The sequence below is a fragment of the Carcharhinus amblyrhynchos genome, chromosome 15 (genome assembly GCF_965287045.1).
Source record: "Carcharhinus amblyrhynchos chromosome 15, sCarAmb.v2.hapA, whole genome shotgun sequence".
NCBI classification, from domain to species: domain Eukaryota; kingdom Metazoa; phylum Chordata; class Chondrichthyes; order Carcharhiniformes; family Carcharhinidae; genus Carcharhinus; species Carcharhinus amblyrhynchos.
In genome coordinates, this window is record NC_137338.1 from 14386461 (window position 1) to 14404434 (window position 17974).

Here is a 17974-nt window from a genome sequence, read left to right on the forward strand (position 1 = left end):
GAATTTTCACAGTAACTTCATTGCAGTGTTAACGTTAGCCTACTTGTGGCCCTAATAAATAAACTTAAATTGCCAACCAGGGAAAATAAAATGAAACTTTTTGACACTGGTTTCTAAGAAACCCTACAGCACAGAAGGTGGTCTTTTGGCCCATTAAGTCTGCACTGACTCTCCAGAAGAACATCTTACCCTGGTGATCTTTCCTCTTACCTCAAGGATAGCTCGGATCATGCTGGTAGTGACACCCTCTCCCTCCTTCTTCACAAGGCAGCTATGCACTGGTCTAAGTGAACCCTGTATCAGACTCATTCCCTTTGCTCTCTCTGCATTCTTACACACGAGTATACTTTCACCTGGAACAAGGTTTAATGTTGATCATTATCAATATTTTTGTGTTGTTCTCCTCTTTGCTGTATGTAAAAAATCAAACAAGTGATTCATTTAGAAAATCTTTGTTAATTGTAATGTCCATTCTATTTCAAATATATTTATTAAAAATTGAGAATAATTCAAGTCAGTGCAGAGATTTTCTTGATATGTAGAACATACACTGTGATTTGTGATGAGGGATAGCACTTCAAAATAAATTTATGTAAAACTTCTGATGGAATTAATTCCAAGTAATGTCGGTATCGTTCGCTGTGTGCTGCTAATTCAGGCCCATTGCACTTCAATTTAAATGCATTCACTTTTACTTCATTCACATTCTATCCAGCAGATGCTTTCAGGTTTAATTTGAATCTGCAGATGAGTCAAGCACGTTGCAAACTGTAATGAATTGGGAAGTTTGGGACCACTACAGGGAGTGACATACGTGGGTAGAATGCTGCTCCAGTACAGCTACAACACGGGCATCTACTCAATCTGGGGACAGGCTGCCTTGTCCACAAAAAGCAGCACAAATCCAATCCAACCAGTTACTGCCCGACCAATCTACTCTCAATGGACAGCGCTGTTAGCATACGAGACCAGAAATCCTAAGAGATATGATGAAGTTAGACTACAAGCTGACTATTTGCTATTTTGGTATAAATGTGAGGATATGATGTTTCATTCCAGGCACAATTCTACTGACAAACTGGGACGTTTTCAGCTAAACAACCTTTATTTAGCAACACAGTTTAGCTATAACAAATGAATTAGCTCAACATTATCAACTGAATATTTAAACATGATAAAATACTGTTAACTGCTAAGCTATCTCCTCTATTAGTTCAAATTCAAGCAATATACCTCTTACAGACTTAAAATCCCTCTTCAAAATCAGTTAGCAAAAATCACAGGCTTGTGTGTTTGTACTTGTTAACAGTCATAGAGCTTTTGAATACCTCTGGAGAGAGAGAGTGATCTTTGCAGAGACAGAGAGATCGATCGAGAGCCACCTCTTAGAAAGAGCTCCAGTCAGCAACCGCTTTGATTATAAAAACGAAACTAAAACACTGTCTTTCCTGCAAGCTTAGCTCTTCCTATTAATCTCATGATGTCAATCAACCTATTCAAATCCCTACTCTGAAGTTCCAAGGGAACCCTAAGTAAATAAAAATGCATCAACTCTGTTTAGGCAAACACATTCCCAGCTGAAATCAGTCATTGTCTTGCATTCTCAACATTTGAGCTACCTGCTGCCCAGACAAATCAGCACTGTAAAACAGAGCTGACTTTCAAACATATCCCTTACAAGAAACATGATAAAAATCCATTTCTTAAAGGCACAGTACCATCACAGTGCCATCAAGCTGCACTTACTCATCCACAACTTGCCATTTGTTTGGGTTGCACCAGACCCCACTTGAATCCAGACCGCTTCACAACAAAAGGGCTGAATTTGTGAAATTTGGGGAAAGTGACTGCCTTCACATCACAGTTTGATAGAATGTGGTATCAAGAAACCCCAGCAATGTTGAGATCAATGGGAACTAGGGGAAAAAACTCTGCACTGACTGAAGTTATGAAGCACAAAGAAAGATGGCTGTCTTTGCTAGAAACCAAACACCTCAGCTGCAAGACCTGGCTGCAAGAGTTACTCGGGACAATGTCTGAGACCCAACTAAATTCAGCTGATTTATCAATATCCCTCTATCACAAGGTCACAAATGGGTGATCTTACATAGGATTATTACACCATTCAGCCAGCCATTCAGCCCACTCTCTGGAAGAGGAATCAGCTAGTCCCACTCCCCAGCCTTTTTCCTGTAACAGTGTCAATATTTTCTCTTCGGATTATTATTCAATTCCTTTTTGAAAGCCACAGCTGAATCTGCCTTTGGAGCTGCACAGTAGCAGTGTTAGCACTGCTGCTTCACAGCATCAGGGACTGGGTTCGATTCCCATCTTGGGTCACTGCCTGTGTGAAGTTTGCACATTCTCCCCGTATCTGCGTGGGTTTCCTCCGGGTGCTCCAGTTTCCTCACAGAGTCTGAAAGATGTGCTGGTTAGATGCATTGACCCAAACAGGCACTGGACTGTGGCGACTAGGGGAATTTCACAGTAACTTCATTGCATTGTTAATGTTAGCCTTACTTGTGACTAATAAATAAACTTTACTTTAGAAATATCTGTCACTATTGCTGTCACTTAGGAACATTATACTGCGAGTAATAAAGAACTTTGTAGAAGGCTGGTATTGAGGAGTTCATACACAGATTGACTAATTTTCTTTAATCTGATTTCTGATCCAATGCTGTCATGAATTATACAGTCAGTCTCTAACTTTTTTTTTGACTCTCTGAAAATCTAATAGAGTCAAGTTAATAGCTTGCTAGCAATGGATATGCAACCATGCTTGCCAAAAGTCTTAGTGATGGCAACAGATATAAATTTAATCTGATAGGCAGCAAACCCAGCTAGAGGCAGAGAGGAGTTATGTGCCCTCTAGTGGTCTGGGTTGGTTTTGCACAGCAGCAGTGTTAACAGAACAAGATAAAGCCAGTTGCGTATCTGTAAATTGAGCTCTGATACTTTGTGCAAAACATTTCTTCCATGTGAATATCACACAACTTTTATTTTAAGTTCTGTCTACCCTCCAAAGACCAATATTAACATACTAATGTAACATTTGCAAGTTGAATAATGAAAGGTGGCTAGTTTGACTTGTTACCCACATATAGTTTACACAATAGTACATACCAAAGAACAGGCTGGGCTTACCCATTGTGTCCACTCCCTTCCTGCCAGCTCTCCCAGACATCTGTTTGTAGGTGATAACATCAAGAAGTCGCCCATTAAACACCGGTGATCTCACAATCACACGACGGGCTGGTAGATTTACACCAGAGGACAAGGTGGAGGTAGCCACCAGAACCCGAATCAAACCTTGACGAAATGCTCCCTCAATGATATCCCGTTCATCAAAGGTCAATCCTGAAATGGAAGTGAGAAGAGCAGAAATAGGTAGTAATAAATTGTGGATGACACAAAGATTGTGCGGGTGGCTAACCGTGAGATTGAATGTCCTTGGCTACAGGAAAATATAAACAGGTTGGTCAAATGGGCCGATAAATGGCAGATATAATTTCACCCTGAAAAGTGAGAAGCAATACACTTTGGAAAGAGTAATTTGACAAGGAAGCATTCGATTAATGGCATCTCAATAGAAGTTCTGAGGAAGAAAGTGGTCTTGGTGTGTTTGTCCATGGATCTCTGAAGGCGGAGAGGCATGTTAGTGGGGTGGTGAAAAGGGCATATGGGACGCTAGCCTTATTAACCAAGGCATAGATTACAAACACACAGGGAGGTTATGTTGGAGTTTAGAGCTTTAATGAGGCTACAGCTAGGGTATTGTGCACAGTTCTGATCACCACAGTATAGGAAGGATGTGATTGCACTGGAGGGAGTACAGAGGAGATTCAGCAGGTTGCTGCTTGAGATGGAACATTTAAGCTATGAAGAGAGGCTTCTATTGTTTTCGTTGGAGTAGAGAAGATTGAGGGGCGGCTTAATCATGGTGTACAAGATTATGATGGGCATGGACAGGGTGGATAGGGCACAGCTGTTTCCCTTAATTGAAGGGTCAGTCATGAGGGGACACAAGTTCAAGATGAGGGACAGGTGGTTGAGGGCTTATGTGAGGAAAAACTTTTTTACCCAGAGGGTGGTGATGGCCTGGAATGCATTGCCTGGGAGGGTGGTAGAGACAGGTTACTTCTTCACACTACAATAAATTATCATTCTTCTAAATGAAAGCTGAACCAAACCAACTATCTGCAAAAAGGTAATTAGCCCTCATTCCATCTAACAAACTTATTTTATTGTTTTACATAAATGCTTTATTGTTTCACTTCATGAAACTTCTTCAATATCTCAGGAAAGTAGTTGACATTAAAGTATATAAAGAGGCAAAAAAATGGAAACTGTAATACCAGCATGATGAAAGCCCACTCCATGAGGCACAGTGCGCCCTAAGATTACATCAAGCCCAGCTGGTGAACGCTTTAGTTGATCCACTGTCTCCTGGAGTTCGTCCCTATGCAGTGTGAAAGGGAGTAAGGTGGATGCTTTTACAAATCCTACAGTAAAAGACAAAAAAGTGAAAAGCATAAATCACACAGCTCACACCAAATTATATTTTATGTTCAAATTTGCAGAAGAAATTATGGATAATTCAACCTGATAATGACTAGCAATATGTAACACAGGATCATGCAGCAAAGGAGATCATCATTCGGCCCATTATGCCTATGCTAGCTCTTTGAAAGAACTATCCAATTAGTCGCAGTCTCCTACACTTTCTCCATAGCCCAGCACATTTTCATGTAGATCTAATTCCTTGTAGTAAATTATTATTCAATCTGTTTCCACCAGCTTTTCAGATGACGCAATTCAGATCACAACACACTGCATAATAAAAAAAATTCTCAGCTGACATCTGTGGTTTTGTCAAATATCTGAAATTAGTGTCCTTTGGTTACTGAATCCCCTACCAGTGAAAAACACTGCTCTGTTAAGACAATCTTTATCCTTCTTTGCTTGAAGGAGAACAATCTTAATTTTGCTTGTCTTCATAAAAATCTGAAGTCCCTCTCTTCCCTGATTCCAGTCTAGTAAACCTCTGCACCATCTTCAAGCCCTTGATTAACCTGCAAAAGGAATTAGACAAAATACTCCAGCCACAACTGTGATTCCAAATAGTTTGTCACAAGTTCTTTGTTTATGTTCTCTACTCTCTATTTATAAAAGTCCGGATCTTGTCTGTCTTTTGTTAAAAAGTCCATGAACTTTCCTAACACTTACGAACATTTGTGTATATGAACACCCAGGTCCTTCTGATCCTCAAACAGGCTAAAGTTTATGTTCAGTCTTTGATTCACAACAAATTTCACTTTCAATGATCACCAATTATGGTGATTAGTGAGCTTAGCAAAGTCAAATCCCTCTTTGTCACTTAGTCTATGTTGATTTTGGCTGCTTACAGTGAAGTCTTACAACATGGAATCTTGTTGCGTGATTCTTTCTGTTGGTTGCTGGGAAATTCATCTCTTTTTCGAAGTTAATGCTCCCTACAGGGGCCAGAACACCTGCTTTTCCAACCATCTCACTCACAGTCAGCTCACCTTCAGTGCCCACAGCAGCTCTGTGGTGGAGATGGTAGAACTCTCTGGCTATGGTTTCAGACAGCTTTTCGCACCAGTTCTTGGAAGGACAGAACAGTAGGACAGAGTGGCCATCCCGAACAGTCTCGTAGCAAAGGCTGATAATATTATCCTCGTCACCCTACAATCAATCACAAACATATTCAAATCAGATATCATATACAAAATATGCAGCTATATGTTTGATTTATAATTATTCCCAAACAGGTGCATTATTTTGAGTCCTGGCAGTGATATAACGGTAATGTCACTGGAAAAGTAATCCAGAGGCCCAGGCTAATACTTTGGGACATGGGTTCAAATCCCACCATGGCAGCCGGTGGAATTTAAATTCAATTAATAACTCTGGAATTTAGTCTAACAGTGATCATGAATCTAACAGTGATTGTTGTAAAAACCTCTCCAGTTTATTCGTGCCCTTTAGGGAAGGAAATCTGCCATCCTTGTCTATTCTGGCCTACACAGATCTCCAGACCCACAGCAATGCTGTTCACTCTTAAAATGCCCTCTGAAACAGCCCAGCAAGCCACTCAATTGGATCAAACTGCTACAAGGAGGAATGAAACAGGGTGAATGACCTGGCATCAACCTAGGTACTGGAAACAATTACAACACACCCAGCTCTGTTGATCCTGCAAAATTCTTCTTACCAACATCTAGGGACTTGGACCAAAATTGAGAGTGCTGTCCCACAAAATAGCCTGACATAGTCACACTAATCATACCTTACAATGAATGTCCCAAACATCTCCATCATCATCATCCCTGGATTTGTAATGTCCCACCAACAGAACCGAGCCATCAGAGCGGTTGCAAAGTGGTATCCAGTCAGAAAGGAGTTACCCTGGGAGTCCTCAGCATTGTTTATGGACCTCGTGAGATCTCAGGGCATCAGGTCAAACGTGGGCGAGGAACTTCCAGGTGGTTGTCACCTACTGCATTACCCATTCCCTGCCTGATGAATCAGGTCACCCCCATTTGACCATCAACTGGATGGCAGGGGTGCAGAAGGTTCTCTGGTGGGGAACTTCAATGTTCATCACCAAGATTGACTTGGTAGTACCACTACTGACCCAGCGGATTGATTCCTGAAAGACACAGCTGCTAGACTGGGACTGCGGAAGGTGCTAAGAGAACCAACAAAAGTAAAAAATTTCCTTGACTTCGTCCTTACCAATATTCCTGTCACAGATATATCTGTTCATGACAGTGTTGATAGGAGTGACCATTCCACAGTCCTGTCAGAATCTGGAAGTTTCCAATCAAGTCACAACTTACTTTTCTAATTTCCAGTGGATACAAACCTAGCCTGTCCAACCTTTCCTCATAAGGCAACTCACCCATTCCAGGTATTATTCTTGTAAACCTTCTCTGAACTGCTTCCAAGACTTTACATCCTTCCTTAAATAATAAGACTAATGCTGTACACAGTACTGCAGATATAGTCTTACCAGTACCCTGTACAGCTGAAGCAAAACCTGCTTACTTTTGGACTCAATTCCCTTTGCAATAAACCATAACATTCTATTCGCTTACCTAATTACCTGCTGTACCTGCATACTAACCCTTTACGATTCAGGCACTAGGACATCCAGATCCCTCTGAACTTCAGAGCTCTGCAATCTCTCACCACTTAGATAATGTGCTTCTTTTTTTATTCTTCCTGTCAAAATTTACAATTTCAGATTTTTCCACATTATATTGCATTGCCAGTTCTTTGCCCACTCACTTAACTTATCTATATCTCTTTGTAGCCTTCTTATGTTAGCACAGAATTCCAGTAGCACTTTGGGGATTTTAAAAGTTAAAATATTTATGAACAAGATAAGAAAACACAAGTGCACAACTTTACAGTTACACTTAAAATGGTTTTACAAAACATCCCTCCAAAAAAAAAACTTACTTGGTCTGACCCACAAGTAAATACCTTCCAGGCAACACTCCCTTATAGATGTTTAACTACAAAATCCAGTAATTATGCATGGCAAAGTTGCTGTCACTGTTGTAAAGTTGTACCACACAAACTCTCAATCTGCCTTCCACTTTGCTGTGGAAATCGAAGAAACTTCAGAAACAAGGATACTTTTTGAAAGTCAAGATTTTTGTTATTTTGGATGGGTAACTCAGACTTGGCACCTTCCATTAACACAAGGCTGGTTCCACAATGTCTTCCCCAAACACAAACAACCCCAATTTTCCTTTTCATTTGTGATTCCATTGTCTCAGTACTTATTTAAACACAGCTTTTCCAAAATGTAAAATCCTTTCATATTTTCCTACGGCCCCAACTTTCAGTTCAAATAAAATTTAACAACTTTCCCTTGTTCACTTGTGAAACCTTTGCAAGTTATAAAAGTTTGTTACTACCTTTTGAAATTTAACAGGTAAAAACCTAATTCCCCATCTATCTCCTGAAGCAAATTTCTAAACTCTACTTACTCAAACATAATTTACCATTCGTTCATTATAAAGACATACCTTTAGCATATCTACTTCTTTGTATCTCACAACTCTCGAGATAAGCTGTCTCCATTAACCTTGCTCCAGGTTATTTAAGTAATTTACATACGGACACACAGCCTTTGTTACAAAATAACATAATATTTTCCTAAACATATTAAAAATTGACATCTAACCTCACACTAAGCAACAATACCTTAGGTCCATTCATTTGAGTAATTTATATGAATTGCAAAGAGTTGAGGGCCCAGCATTGATCCTTGTGACACACCACTCATTACATCATGTCAACCAGAATGAGACCCATTTATGCCAATTGTTTCCTGTGAGCTCACCAATTCTCTATCCATGCCAATTTGTCACCCCCTATAAAATAAGCTTTTATTTTCCACAGTAACCTTTGATGTGGCTCCTTACCAAATACTTTCTGGAAATCTAAGTACATCCACTGATTCCCATTTATCCACAACACAGGTGACTCCTTCAAAAAAACTCCAGTAAATTGATGAAACATGATTACCTTTTCACAAAACCATGTTGACTCTGCCTGATAGTTTTGAATTCTTCTAAATGCCCTCCCGTATCATCTTTAGTTTAAAGTTTATTTATTACTATCACAAGTAAACTTACATTAATACTGCAATGAAGTTACAGGGCGGCATGGTGGTTAACACTGCTGCCTCACAGCACCAGTGACCTGGGCTCAATTCCCGGCTTGGGTCACTATCTGTGTGGAATCTGCGTGTTCTCCCCGTGTCTGCGTGGGTTTCCTCCGGGTGCTCCGGCTTCTTCCCACAGTCCCAAAGATGTACTGGTTAGGTGCATTGGCCGTGCTAAATTCTCCCTCAGAGTACCCAAACAAGCACTGGAGTGTGGCGACTGGGGGATTTTCACAGTAACTTCATTGCAGTGTGAATGTTAGCTTACTTATGACTAATAAATAAACTTTACTGTGAATACTCCGGTGCCTACTCGGGTACACTGAGGGACCAGACAAGGAGAAAAAAGATCGAGGAAAGAGTTCCCGAACACTTCAGCTAGACAACAGAATGTTGCTACCACAAGCTACTGAGATTAACACACACTGCACCAACATTGGTCCATCTGCCATCCAAGATCGGTAACCTGCTCTCAACAGTCACAGATAAAATACCTTTTTTGTCTAATTAATGAATGCATCATATATAAAGTTTTTTCTTTAATGAACTATTATAAAACAACTTATGAATAGTTAACTGTTTATCTAAAGTTACTGTGGTCCTGAATCCAAACTTTTACTGGGGTTCCCACACAGGAACATTTATAAACTCTGGAGTTCCCCAACTGTATTTCAACAGTGCATCTCAGAACAGCATTTTCCACATCATCCAGCCTACAAATCATCTCAGAATGCAACATTTCAATTTGTATCAGACTAGGGATGATCAAAGCAATATACAAAATGATTTTTGGGCTATAATGCTTAAACCAAGTTAACCAAGTAACGCTTAAACCAGGTAGTCTTACATCCAATAGGGCAGACCGATGGGGCAATGGTTAGCACTGCTGCCTCACAGCACCAGGGACTCAGGTTCAATTCCAGACTTGGGTCACCGTCTGTGCGGAGTTTGCACGTTCTCCCTGTATCTGTGTGGATTTCCTCCGGGTGCTCCGGTCTCCTCCCACATTCTGAAAGATGTGCTGGTTAGGTGCATTGACCCAAACAGGAGTGCCAACTAGGGAAATTTTATAGTAACTTCATTGCAGTGTTAATGTAAGCCTTATTTGTGACTAATAAATAAACTAACTTTTAACAAAACAGAGAGGATAGTAACTCAAACAGCCTGGGCTTGATTTAAACCAAGATCACAAAGGGGAAAGGTCACTGTCAGACCTGATCAGACTCTCAATTAACAAGTTGGGGTTGCCCAACCCATTTGATATTTTAGCCATGCATCAAAGAAAGTTAATTGCTGGATTTTTAATTTCAGAATTCTAATAGAATCGTTAATCACAATCTGAATACAACATGAGACTCCAGTTCTACAACAATTAAACCATAAACACTTACCTTTACCTTGACAGCAGGTTCAAATTCCCGTACAACTTTCATACTTGAATCATAAATTGTATTGCCAATCTTTACCAGTTCCATTAGAGGTACAGGCCTGTAGTCAGTACAATACAGTTCCGCATCTAGCCAGGTTGCTACAATGCCCAAGTTTGGAAGGGTGGCACTCATTCCTACAATCTGTATCCCATCACTGAGCCTCTGTTCTCGTGCTGGAGTCTTTTGCCTGGAGTACCAAATATATCCATCAATTCCAGTCATCAGGGTAAATTTAGACATTTCAAAAGTTAATAGGTTTTTATTACATTCCAAAGTAAAACCAAATTATAATCTGTACTTTTCCTATTTGATAAAAAAAAATCACCAGGAGGTGAAAGCTATCATGGGGATAGACCTGGGTGGGATTGTTGTCGATGCAGGCTCAATGGGCCAAGTGGCCTCTTTCTGCATTGTAGATTCTATGATCTATGATTTACAAAAACTCTCAAGATATTGTTGATTCACAAATTCAACCAACATTATTTTCTTTTACGGAATCTCTTCAATCTTAGAAAGCTCCTTTGAACAACCATATGCTCACAAAACATACAGGGCCCTATTTTACCATTTTGATTCTAAGCACTGGACAGACTTGAAACTGGGAGTGTTTCAGGTCCCACTCTTAGACCCATTCTCAGGCACCCCCATACGCGCCCTGCCTGAAAAAAAAATCAGTGATTCTGAATTGTGCTACGGGAGCCTGTGGGCAGACCTTGACCCGCCCGAAATTCTGCAGCTCCGGTCGGAGCCTTCAACTGCGCACGCACAGAGAAAGAAATGACGGAATGCTGCTCCCCTGCAACATCCTTCTTGGGCCGATAATGTCACCCCCAGGCCCCCACAGACATTATCCCATCCCCACAACATTACTGACCCCCTTATCCCCCCCACACCAATGCCACCCAGACCAATCGTGGGTCCCTCCCCCCTCCTCTCTCAGGCAGAGTGGCAACGAACCCCCCCTTCCCCTCCACTAATCTCAGGCAGAGTGGCAACAGACCCTCCCCTCCCTCAAGCAGAGGGCCGTCGGATACTACCTCCTGACTAAGTGGACTCCCGAATCGGACTTTAATGGATCGTGTCTGATACATGCCGATTCTGGATGGGCAAACGCAGTGGTAAAGGGGGAAGTGCTGGTAAAGTTGGGCGTGCAGCCCATCAAGTCAATTTAAACGCTTGCAAGTGCATTTAAATGGCCGGTGCGCTCATTTCAGACATGGTCCCAATCACGGCCATTTTCAGGCTTTAGTAAAAGGGGGAACCAGTGCAGAGGCGGGCGCGGGTCATGCTACTCATCTCATGTCCAACTTTACGGAGTTCTTGCGCCTGAAAATGGGCATAACACAATGGTAAAATCGGGCTCACAGACTGATGTTTGCATCCACTGCAAAATAAAGATTACATCCAGCACTGCAAATTGATAAGATTAACATGGACTTTGCATAGCAGAGGTGTGAAGCAGTCAAATACAAGAATGCAAAGATATGTAAATTCAAAAGCAATAGGTTTGTTTTTTTTTAGGTGTATACAATTTGACCTGATCTTCGAATCACAATATGGAACAATTTAGAAGGCTGTAGGGATGGTTCAGGGGAGTGGGATTCATTGCAGACCTCTTTTGAAGAACCAGCACAGGCATGGTGGCCAAATTTCTTCCTTCTGAGCTGTATGATTATTTTGCATAATAACACATTGAGATCGGGGTGAATCTCTGCCACAAGCAAATTACTAATGAAGGTGTCTTCAAAGTTCCACTGCAAAAAATGCAAGATTACATTTTTTTGGAATTTTTTGTTTGATGTTTAGAAAAATGTACCTTTTTGCACTCTTTTGAGTGACAAATAATATCTTGGTTAATAGAAGTTCCAATAGGTATCCTCTGTGGAAATCCCCCAACATATGTAACTCATCCACTACTACAATTCCTGTGGGAATAGAATAGAAAACTATCATGAATTATAAAGGGCTAGAACTAGACATCCAAACTAGGAGAAAAACAAAGGTATCACATGCAGTGTATCTCATTCATTGAATTACTTCCGAACGCAATTATTATTCATATCAAACCACTACCCATTTTGCATAAAGGGTTCCTCAGAGAAACAGCAAGTGCGGGGGTGGGGGGGTAATCAAAGAGGTCTGGTGGACTGAAGTGCACCTGTTTCAATGCAAGAAGTCTAAAGCAGATGAACTTAGAGCTTGGATTAGAACTAGGAACTACAATGTTATCGCCATTATAGAGACTTAGTTAAGGGAAGGACAGGATTGGCAGCATAACATTCCAGGATACAGATGTTTCAGGTGGGATAGAGAGGGATATAAAAGGGGTGGGGGAGTTGCACCACTGGTTAAGGCGAATATCACAGCTGTACTCCAAGAGGCTCCAGAGAGCTCACACAGTGAAGCAATATGGGTAGAGCTCAGCAATAGGAAAGGTGTCGTCACAATGTTGGGAGTTTACTATAGGCCACTCAACTGCCAGTGGAAGATAGAGGAATAGATATGTAGGCAGATTTTGGCAAGGTGTAAAAGTAACAAGGGTTGATAATGGTAAGAGATTTTAACTTCTCCTATATTGACTGGGACTCACTTAATGCTATGGGCGTGGATGGGGCAGTCTGTAAGGAGCATCCAGGGAGGCTTCTTGAAACAATATGTAGATAGTCCAACTAGGGAAGGGGCCATACTGGGCCTGGTATTGGGGAATGAGCCCAGCCAGGTTGTTGATGTTTCAGTAGGGGAGCAGTTCGGGAACAGTGACCACAATTCAGTAAGCTTTAAGGTACTGATGGATAAAAGTAAGTGTAGTCCTCAAGTTAAGATGCTAAATTGGGGGAATTACAACAATATTAGGCAGGAACTGAAGAATGTAGACTGGGGCAGATGTTGAAGGCAAATCAACATCTGGCATATGGGAGGCTTTCAAGTGTAAGTTGATAGGGATTCAGGACCAGCACATTCCTGTAAGGATGAAGGATAAGTATGGCAAGTTTTGGGAACCTTGGATAACGAGAGATATTGTGAGCCTAGCCAAAGAGAAAAAGGAAGCATTCGTCAAAGCTAGGAGGCTGTGAACACACAAAGCAAACGAGGAATACAAGGAAAATAGAAAGAAACTTAAGCAAGGAGTAAGGAGGGCTAAAAGGGGTCACAAAAAAGCATTAGCCAGGAGGATTAAGAAAAATCCCAAGGCTTTTTATACGTATATAAAGAGGAAGAGGGTAGCCAAGGAGAGAATCGGCCCACTCAAGGACAAGGAAGGGAATCTATGCGCGGAACCAGAGAAAATGGGCAAGGTATTAAATGAATACTGTGCATCAGTATTCACCAATGAGGAGGACTTGGTGGATGATGAGTCTGGGAATGGATGTGCAGATAGTTTGAGTCATGTTGAGATCAAAAAGGGGGTATTGGGCTTCTTGAGAAGCATTAAGGTAGACAAGTCCCCAGGGTTTGATGGGATATACCCCAGAATGCTGAGAGAGGCAAGGCAGGAAATTGCTGGGACCTTGAGAGAAATCTTTGTATCCTCACTGGCTACAGAGGAGGTCCTAGAGGATTGGAGAATAGCCAATGTTGTTCCTTTGTTTAAGAAGGGTAGCAAGAATAATCCAGCTAATTACAGGCCAGTGAGCCTTACATCAGCGGTAGGGAAATTATTGGAAAGGATTCTTTGAGACAGGATTTATTCCCACTTGGAAATAAGTGGACGTATTAGTGAGAGACAATACGACTTTGTGAAGGGGAGGTCACGTCTCACTAACTTGATCGAGTTTTTTGAGGAAGTGACGAAGATGATTGATGATGGTAGAGCAGTGAATGTTGTCTATATGGACTTCAGTAAAGCCTTTGACAAGGTCCCTCATGGCAGACTGGTGCAGAAGGTAAAGTCGCATGGGGTCAGAGGTGAGCTGGCAAGGTGGATACAAAACTGGCTCAGTCAAAGAAGACAGAGGGTAGCAGTGGAAGGGTGCGTTTCTTAATGGAATGCTGACAAGTGGCGTTTCTTAGGGATCAGTGGTGGGACCTTTGCTGTTTGTAACATATACAAATGATTTGGAGGAAAATGTAACTGGATTGATCAGTAAGTTTGTGGATTGGTTGGAAAGGTTGGTGGATTTACAGATAGCGATGAAGACCATCAGAAAATATAGCAGGATATAGATCAATTGGAGGCTTGAGCAGAGAGATGGCAGATGGAGTTTAGTCCGGACAAATGTGAAGTAATGCATTTTGGAAGGTCTAATACAGATAGGAAATATATAGTAAATGGCAGAACCCTTAAGAGTATTGACAGGCAAAGGGATCTGGGTGTACAAGTACACAGGTCACTCAAAGTGGCAATGCAGGTGGAGAAGGTAGTCAAGAAGGCATATGGCATGCTTGCTTTCATCAGCCGGGGTATTGAGTTTAAAAATTGGCAAGTCATGTTTCAACTTTATAGAACCTTAGTTAGGCCACACTTGGAATATAGTGTTCAATTCTGGTCATCACACTACCACAAAGACGTGGAGGCTTTGGAGAGGGTACAGAAAAGATTTACCAGGATGTTGCCTGGTACGGAGGGCATTAGCTATGAGGAGAGGTTGGAGAAACTTGGTTTGTTCTCACTGGAACGACGGAGGTTGAGGGACGACCTGAAAGAAGTCTACAAGGTTATGACGGGCATGGACAGAATAGATAGTCAGAAGCTTTTTCCTAGGGTGGAAAAGTCAATTACTAGGGAGCACACATTTAAGATGTGAGGGACAAGGTTTAAAGGAGATGTACAAGGCAGATTTTTTTACACAGGGGGAGGTAGTAGGAATGGATACGGTAGTGACTTTTAAGGGATGTCTTGACAAGTATATGAATAGAATGGGAATAGAGGGATATGATCCCCGGAAGGGTAGGGGGTTTTAATTAAGTCAGGCAGCATGGTCGGTGTAGGCTTGGAGCGCCAAAGGGCATGTTCCTGTGCTGAAATTTTCTTTGTTCTTTGTTAAAAAGCACAAAATAGCCAATTATTGTATTATAATGATAGTGGGGAGGTGTTATTGCTAGACTATTAATCCAGAAACTCAGCTAATATTCTGGAAACCCGGGCTCGAATCCCAACACAGTAGTTGGTGGAATTTGAATTCAAAAAAAAATCTGGAATTAAGAATCTACTGATGACTAAGACACTATTGTTGATTGTCAGAAAAAACCATCTGGTTCACTAATGCCTTTAGGGAAGGAACTCTGGCATCCTTACCTGGTCTGGCCTACATGTGATTCCAGAGCCACAGCAATGCGGTTGACTCTCAGTTGTTCTCAGACAGCTAGGGATGGGCAATGCTGGCCAGCCAGAGATGCCCATGTCCCACAAATGAATAAAAAAAATTGAGCGGGCAGCATTACCCAAATAACTGGGCTCATGCACCAATGCCATCCTTGACCAAGTTTGGGGTGCCACAGCGCTGGGGTCACCGTTATTCACAATAATATATTAATGACTTGGATAAGGGAAGTAAATGTATTACCGGAAAATTTGGGGATGACATAAAAAGAGGTGGAAGGCCAGTGGTGAGAGTGATAAAAAGAGTCTACGTAGGTATATAAGCAAGTTAAGTGAGTGGGCAAAAATGTGGCAGATGGAATGTAATTGATAGAGAAAATAAAGAAGCTGAATATTATTCAAATAGAGAAAGATTGCAGAAAACTGAAGCAAATAGGAATCTCGCGCATTAATCACAAAGTTAGTATGCAAATTTAACAGGTAATGGGGAAGGGAAATGGAATGTTGGCCTTTATTTCAACAGGAATGGAGTATAACAATAAGGAAGTCTTACTAAAACTACACAAGGCACTAGTTGGACCACACCTGGTACACTATGAACAGTTTTAGTCCCCTTATCTAAAGAAAGCTATACTAGTTGTAGAAGAAATTAGATTCATATAAGCAATTAGGTTTTATAGAAAATTAAATCTGTTTTAAACGGACCTACTATAGTAGAGGCTAAGGCTGCAGCAGTAGCTTAAAGGGTTAATGATTCACTATATACTCACAATTATGCTGAAAATCAAGAAACTAGCTGAAGCAGGCAAAGTTAGAAAAACAGGGGCTTAGCAGACACTCAAGGTCCAAAGACCAGATAACGGGCCATCTGACTTTAAGGAAGATAGAAAAATAAACCACCATTCTTCTTCTCTATCTAGCTATGGTAAATCACTAGGGACAGGGACTGTAGGATGATTTAGACCAAGGACACTATAGATAAGTCCTAGACCCATAGATCTAATTAATGGGACAATGATTAAAGGGGTAGTAGAGATAATAAGGATAATAGGGAGTATTGTAACCTGCATGAAGAGTTGTTTGTTTCACTGTATAAAAATAGTGCAGGTTTGTTCTAAAAATCAGAGTTCTCTCGGTACTGACTGAGGTGGACTCTCTGTGGTATCACGACAATAAACTCTCCTGAAGCTTGACTCTGAACGTCTCTGCCTGAGTTATTCTGAGCTAGAAGTTTTCCTCGACGCTAGTATCGGAGAAGGTTCACTAGGTTATAGAGGGATTTTCTTTGGGCCTGTAATCACTGAAATTAGAAGAATGAGAGACGACCTTACTGAAACACAGAATTCTCAGGGGGCTTGACAGGGTAGATGCTGAGGTAGTTTCCTCTAGTGTGACAGGCTAGGCTGAGAGGGCATAATCTCAGAGTAAAGAGTCATCCATTGAAGACAGAGATGAGGAGTAATTTATTTTCTCACAGGGGAGTGAATCCGTGGAATTCTTCATTGCAGAGTGCTGTCGGGGCTGATATACACAGATTTTTAATCAGTAAGTGGATCAAGGGTTATGGGGATAAGGCAGGATATTATTATATCAGATCAATCATGATCTCATTGAATTGTGGAGGAGACTCAATGGGCCGAGTAGCCTACTTCTGCTCCTACATCTTCTGGTCTTATCTTCTTCAAACGGTGCCTGAAATCCTCAATAACATTCCAAACCACTGGAATATGGACTTCTGTTTAATGACTCATCCATTGGAAAAATCCATAGCTTGGAAATGACTGGTACTGGTCTGAACTGGAGTTACATTTTACAGTATACAAGACCAGTTCAGATCTGCATCAGTCATTTCCCAAGTTTCATTAGACTTTCCTTCTGTTCTCAGAACTACATTAAACTGTTAACTTGCACAAGGTGTCAATCCATAACTTTCTGACACAGAAACAAGGCCGGTGCTAATGAAGGCAGGCTGAAATTCAAACCTCACTTAACAAAAATTCCTTCTTACCAATCTGGTCCATTTTCTCCTCCTCAATAATTCGATTGATAAGTCCATTTGCTTTCTCAATTGTGCACACAGCTATATCCACTGACGAAAATCCCCCAGCGGGTGAAGTACTTCCCATATATCCATCCACTCTCACCATAGCCTCTTGAAATAAATTCTGAGAGAGACCAATGATATCCATAATTCAATTTTTGACCCTTCATTTACAGCCAATACTCCATTCCCTTTGAAATACAGTTGTTAGTTATGAAATATTGAATTAAACAGCACTGTCTCACATCCCTAGTTGTCTCCAAGAAATATGATAAAATGTTATATACTGTAAATACAACCTTGGATCCAATTAGTTACTATTCAGAAGTGTGGAATTGTTACATGCAGCAGTTTAGTGAATATAACAGATGTTTCTACTTTATCCAAGGCACTTCAGAAAATTATCCCCCTTAAGAATGAGACAACCAAAAAAACAATGTTCCCTCTCAGCTGCACACGTGCAAAGTGACCTCAAAGTCCCTGCACTGCACATAGGACAGCCCCTTTAAATTCCTGCACCTGTATGACATTGCAAA

The 17974-nt window shown here is 41.1% G+C and overlaps 1 protein-coding gene across 1 annotated transcript in view; it reads right to left on the reverse strand.

The window, feature by feature from the left end:
• The window catches only part of polq (polymerase (DNA directed), theta), a 73536-nt gene that overhangs the window by 43674 nt on the left and 11888 nt on the right, over positions 1 to 17974 (reverse strand). Inside the window, exons 6-12 of the mRNA XM_080203436.1 lie at positions 17406 to 17562; positions 11954 to 12062; positions 10099 to 10324; positions 5550 to 5709; positions 4359 to 4505; positions 3148 to 3360; positions 211 to 353 (exon numbers count right to left, since the gene is read on the reverse strand). Coding sequence (XP_080059562.1) covers positions 211 to 353; positions 3148 to 3360; positions 4359 to 4505; positions 5550 to 5709; positions 10099 to 10324; positions 11954 to 12062; positions 17406 to 17562 — 1155 coding nt within the window. The remainder of the gene's footprint in view (positions 1 to 210; positions 354 to 3147; positions 3361 to 4358; positions 4506 to 5549; positions 5710 to 10098; positions 10325 to 11953; positions 12063 to 17405; positions 17563 to 17974) is intronic.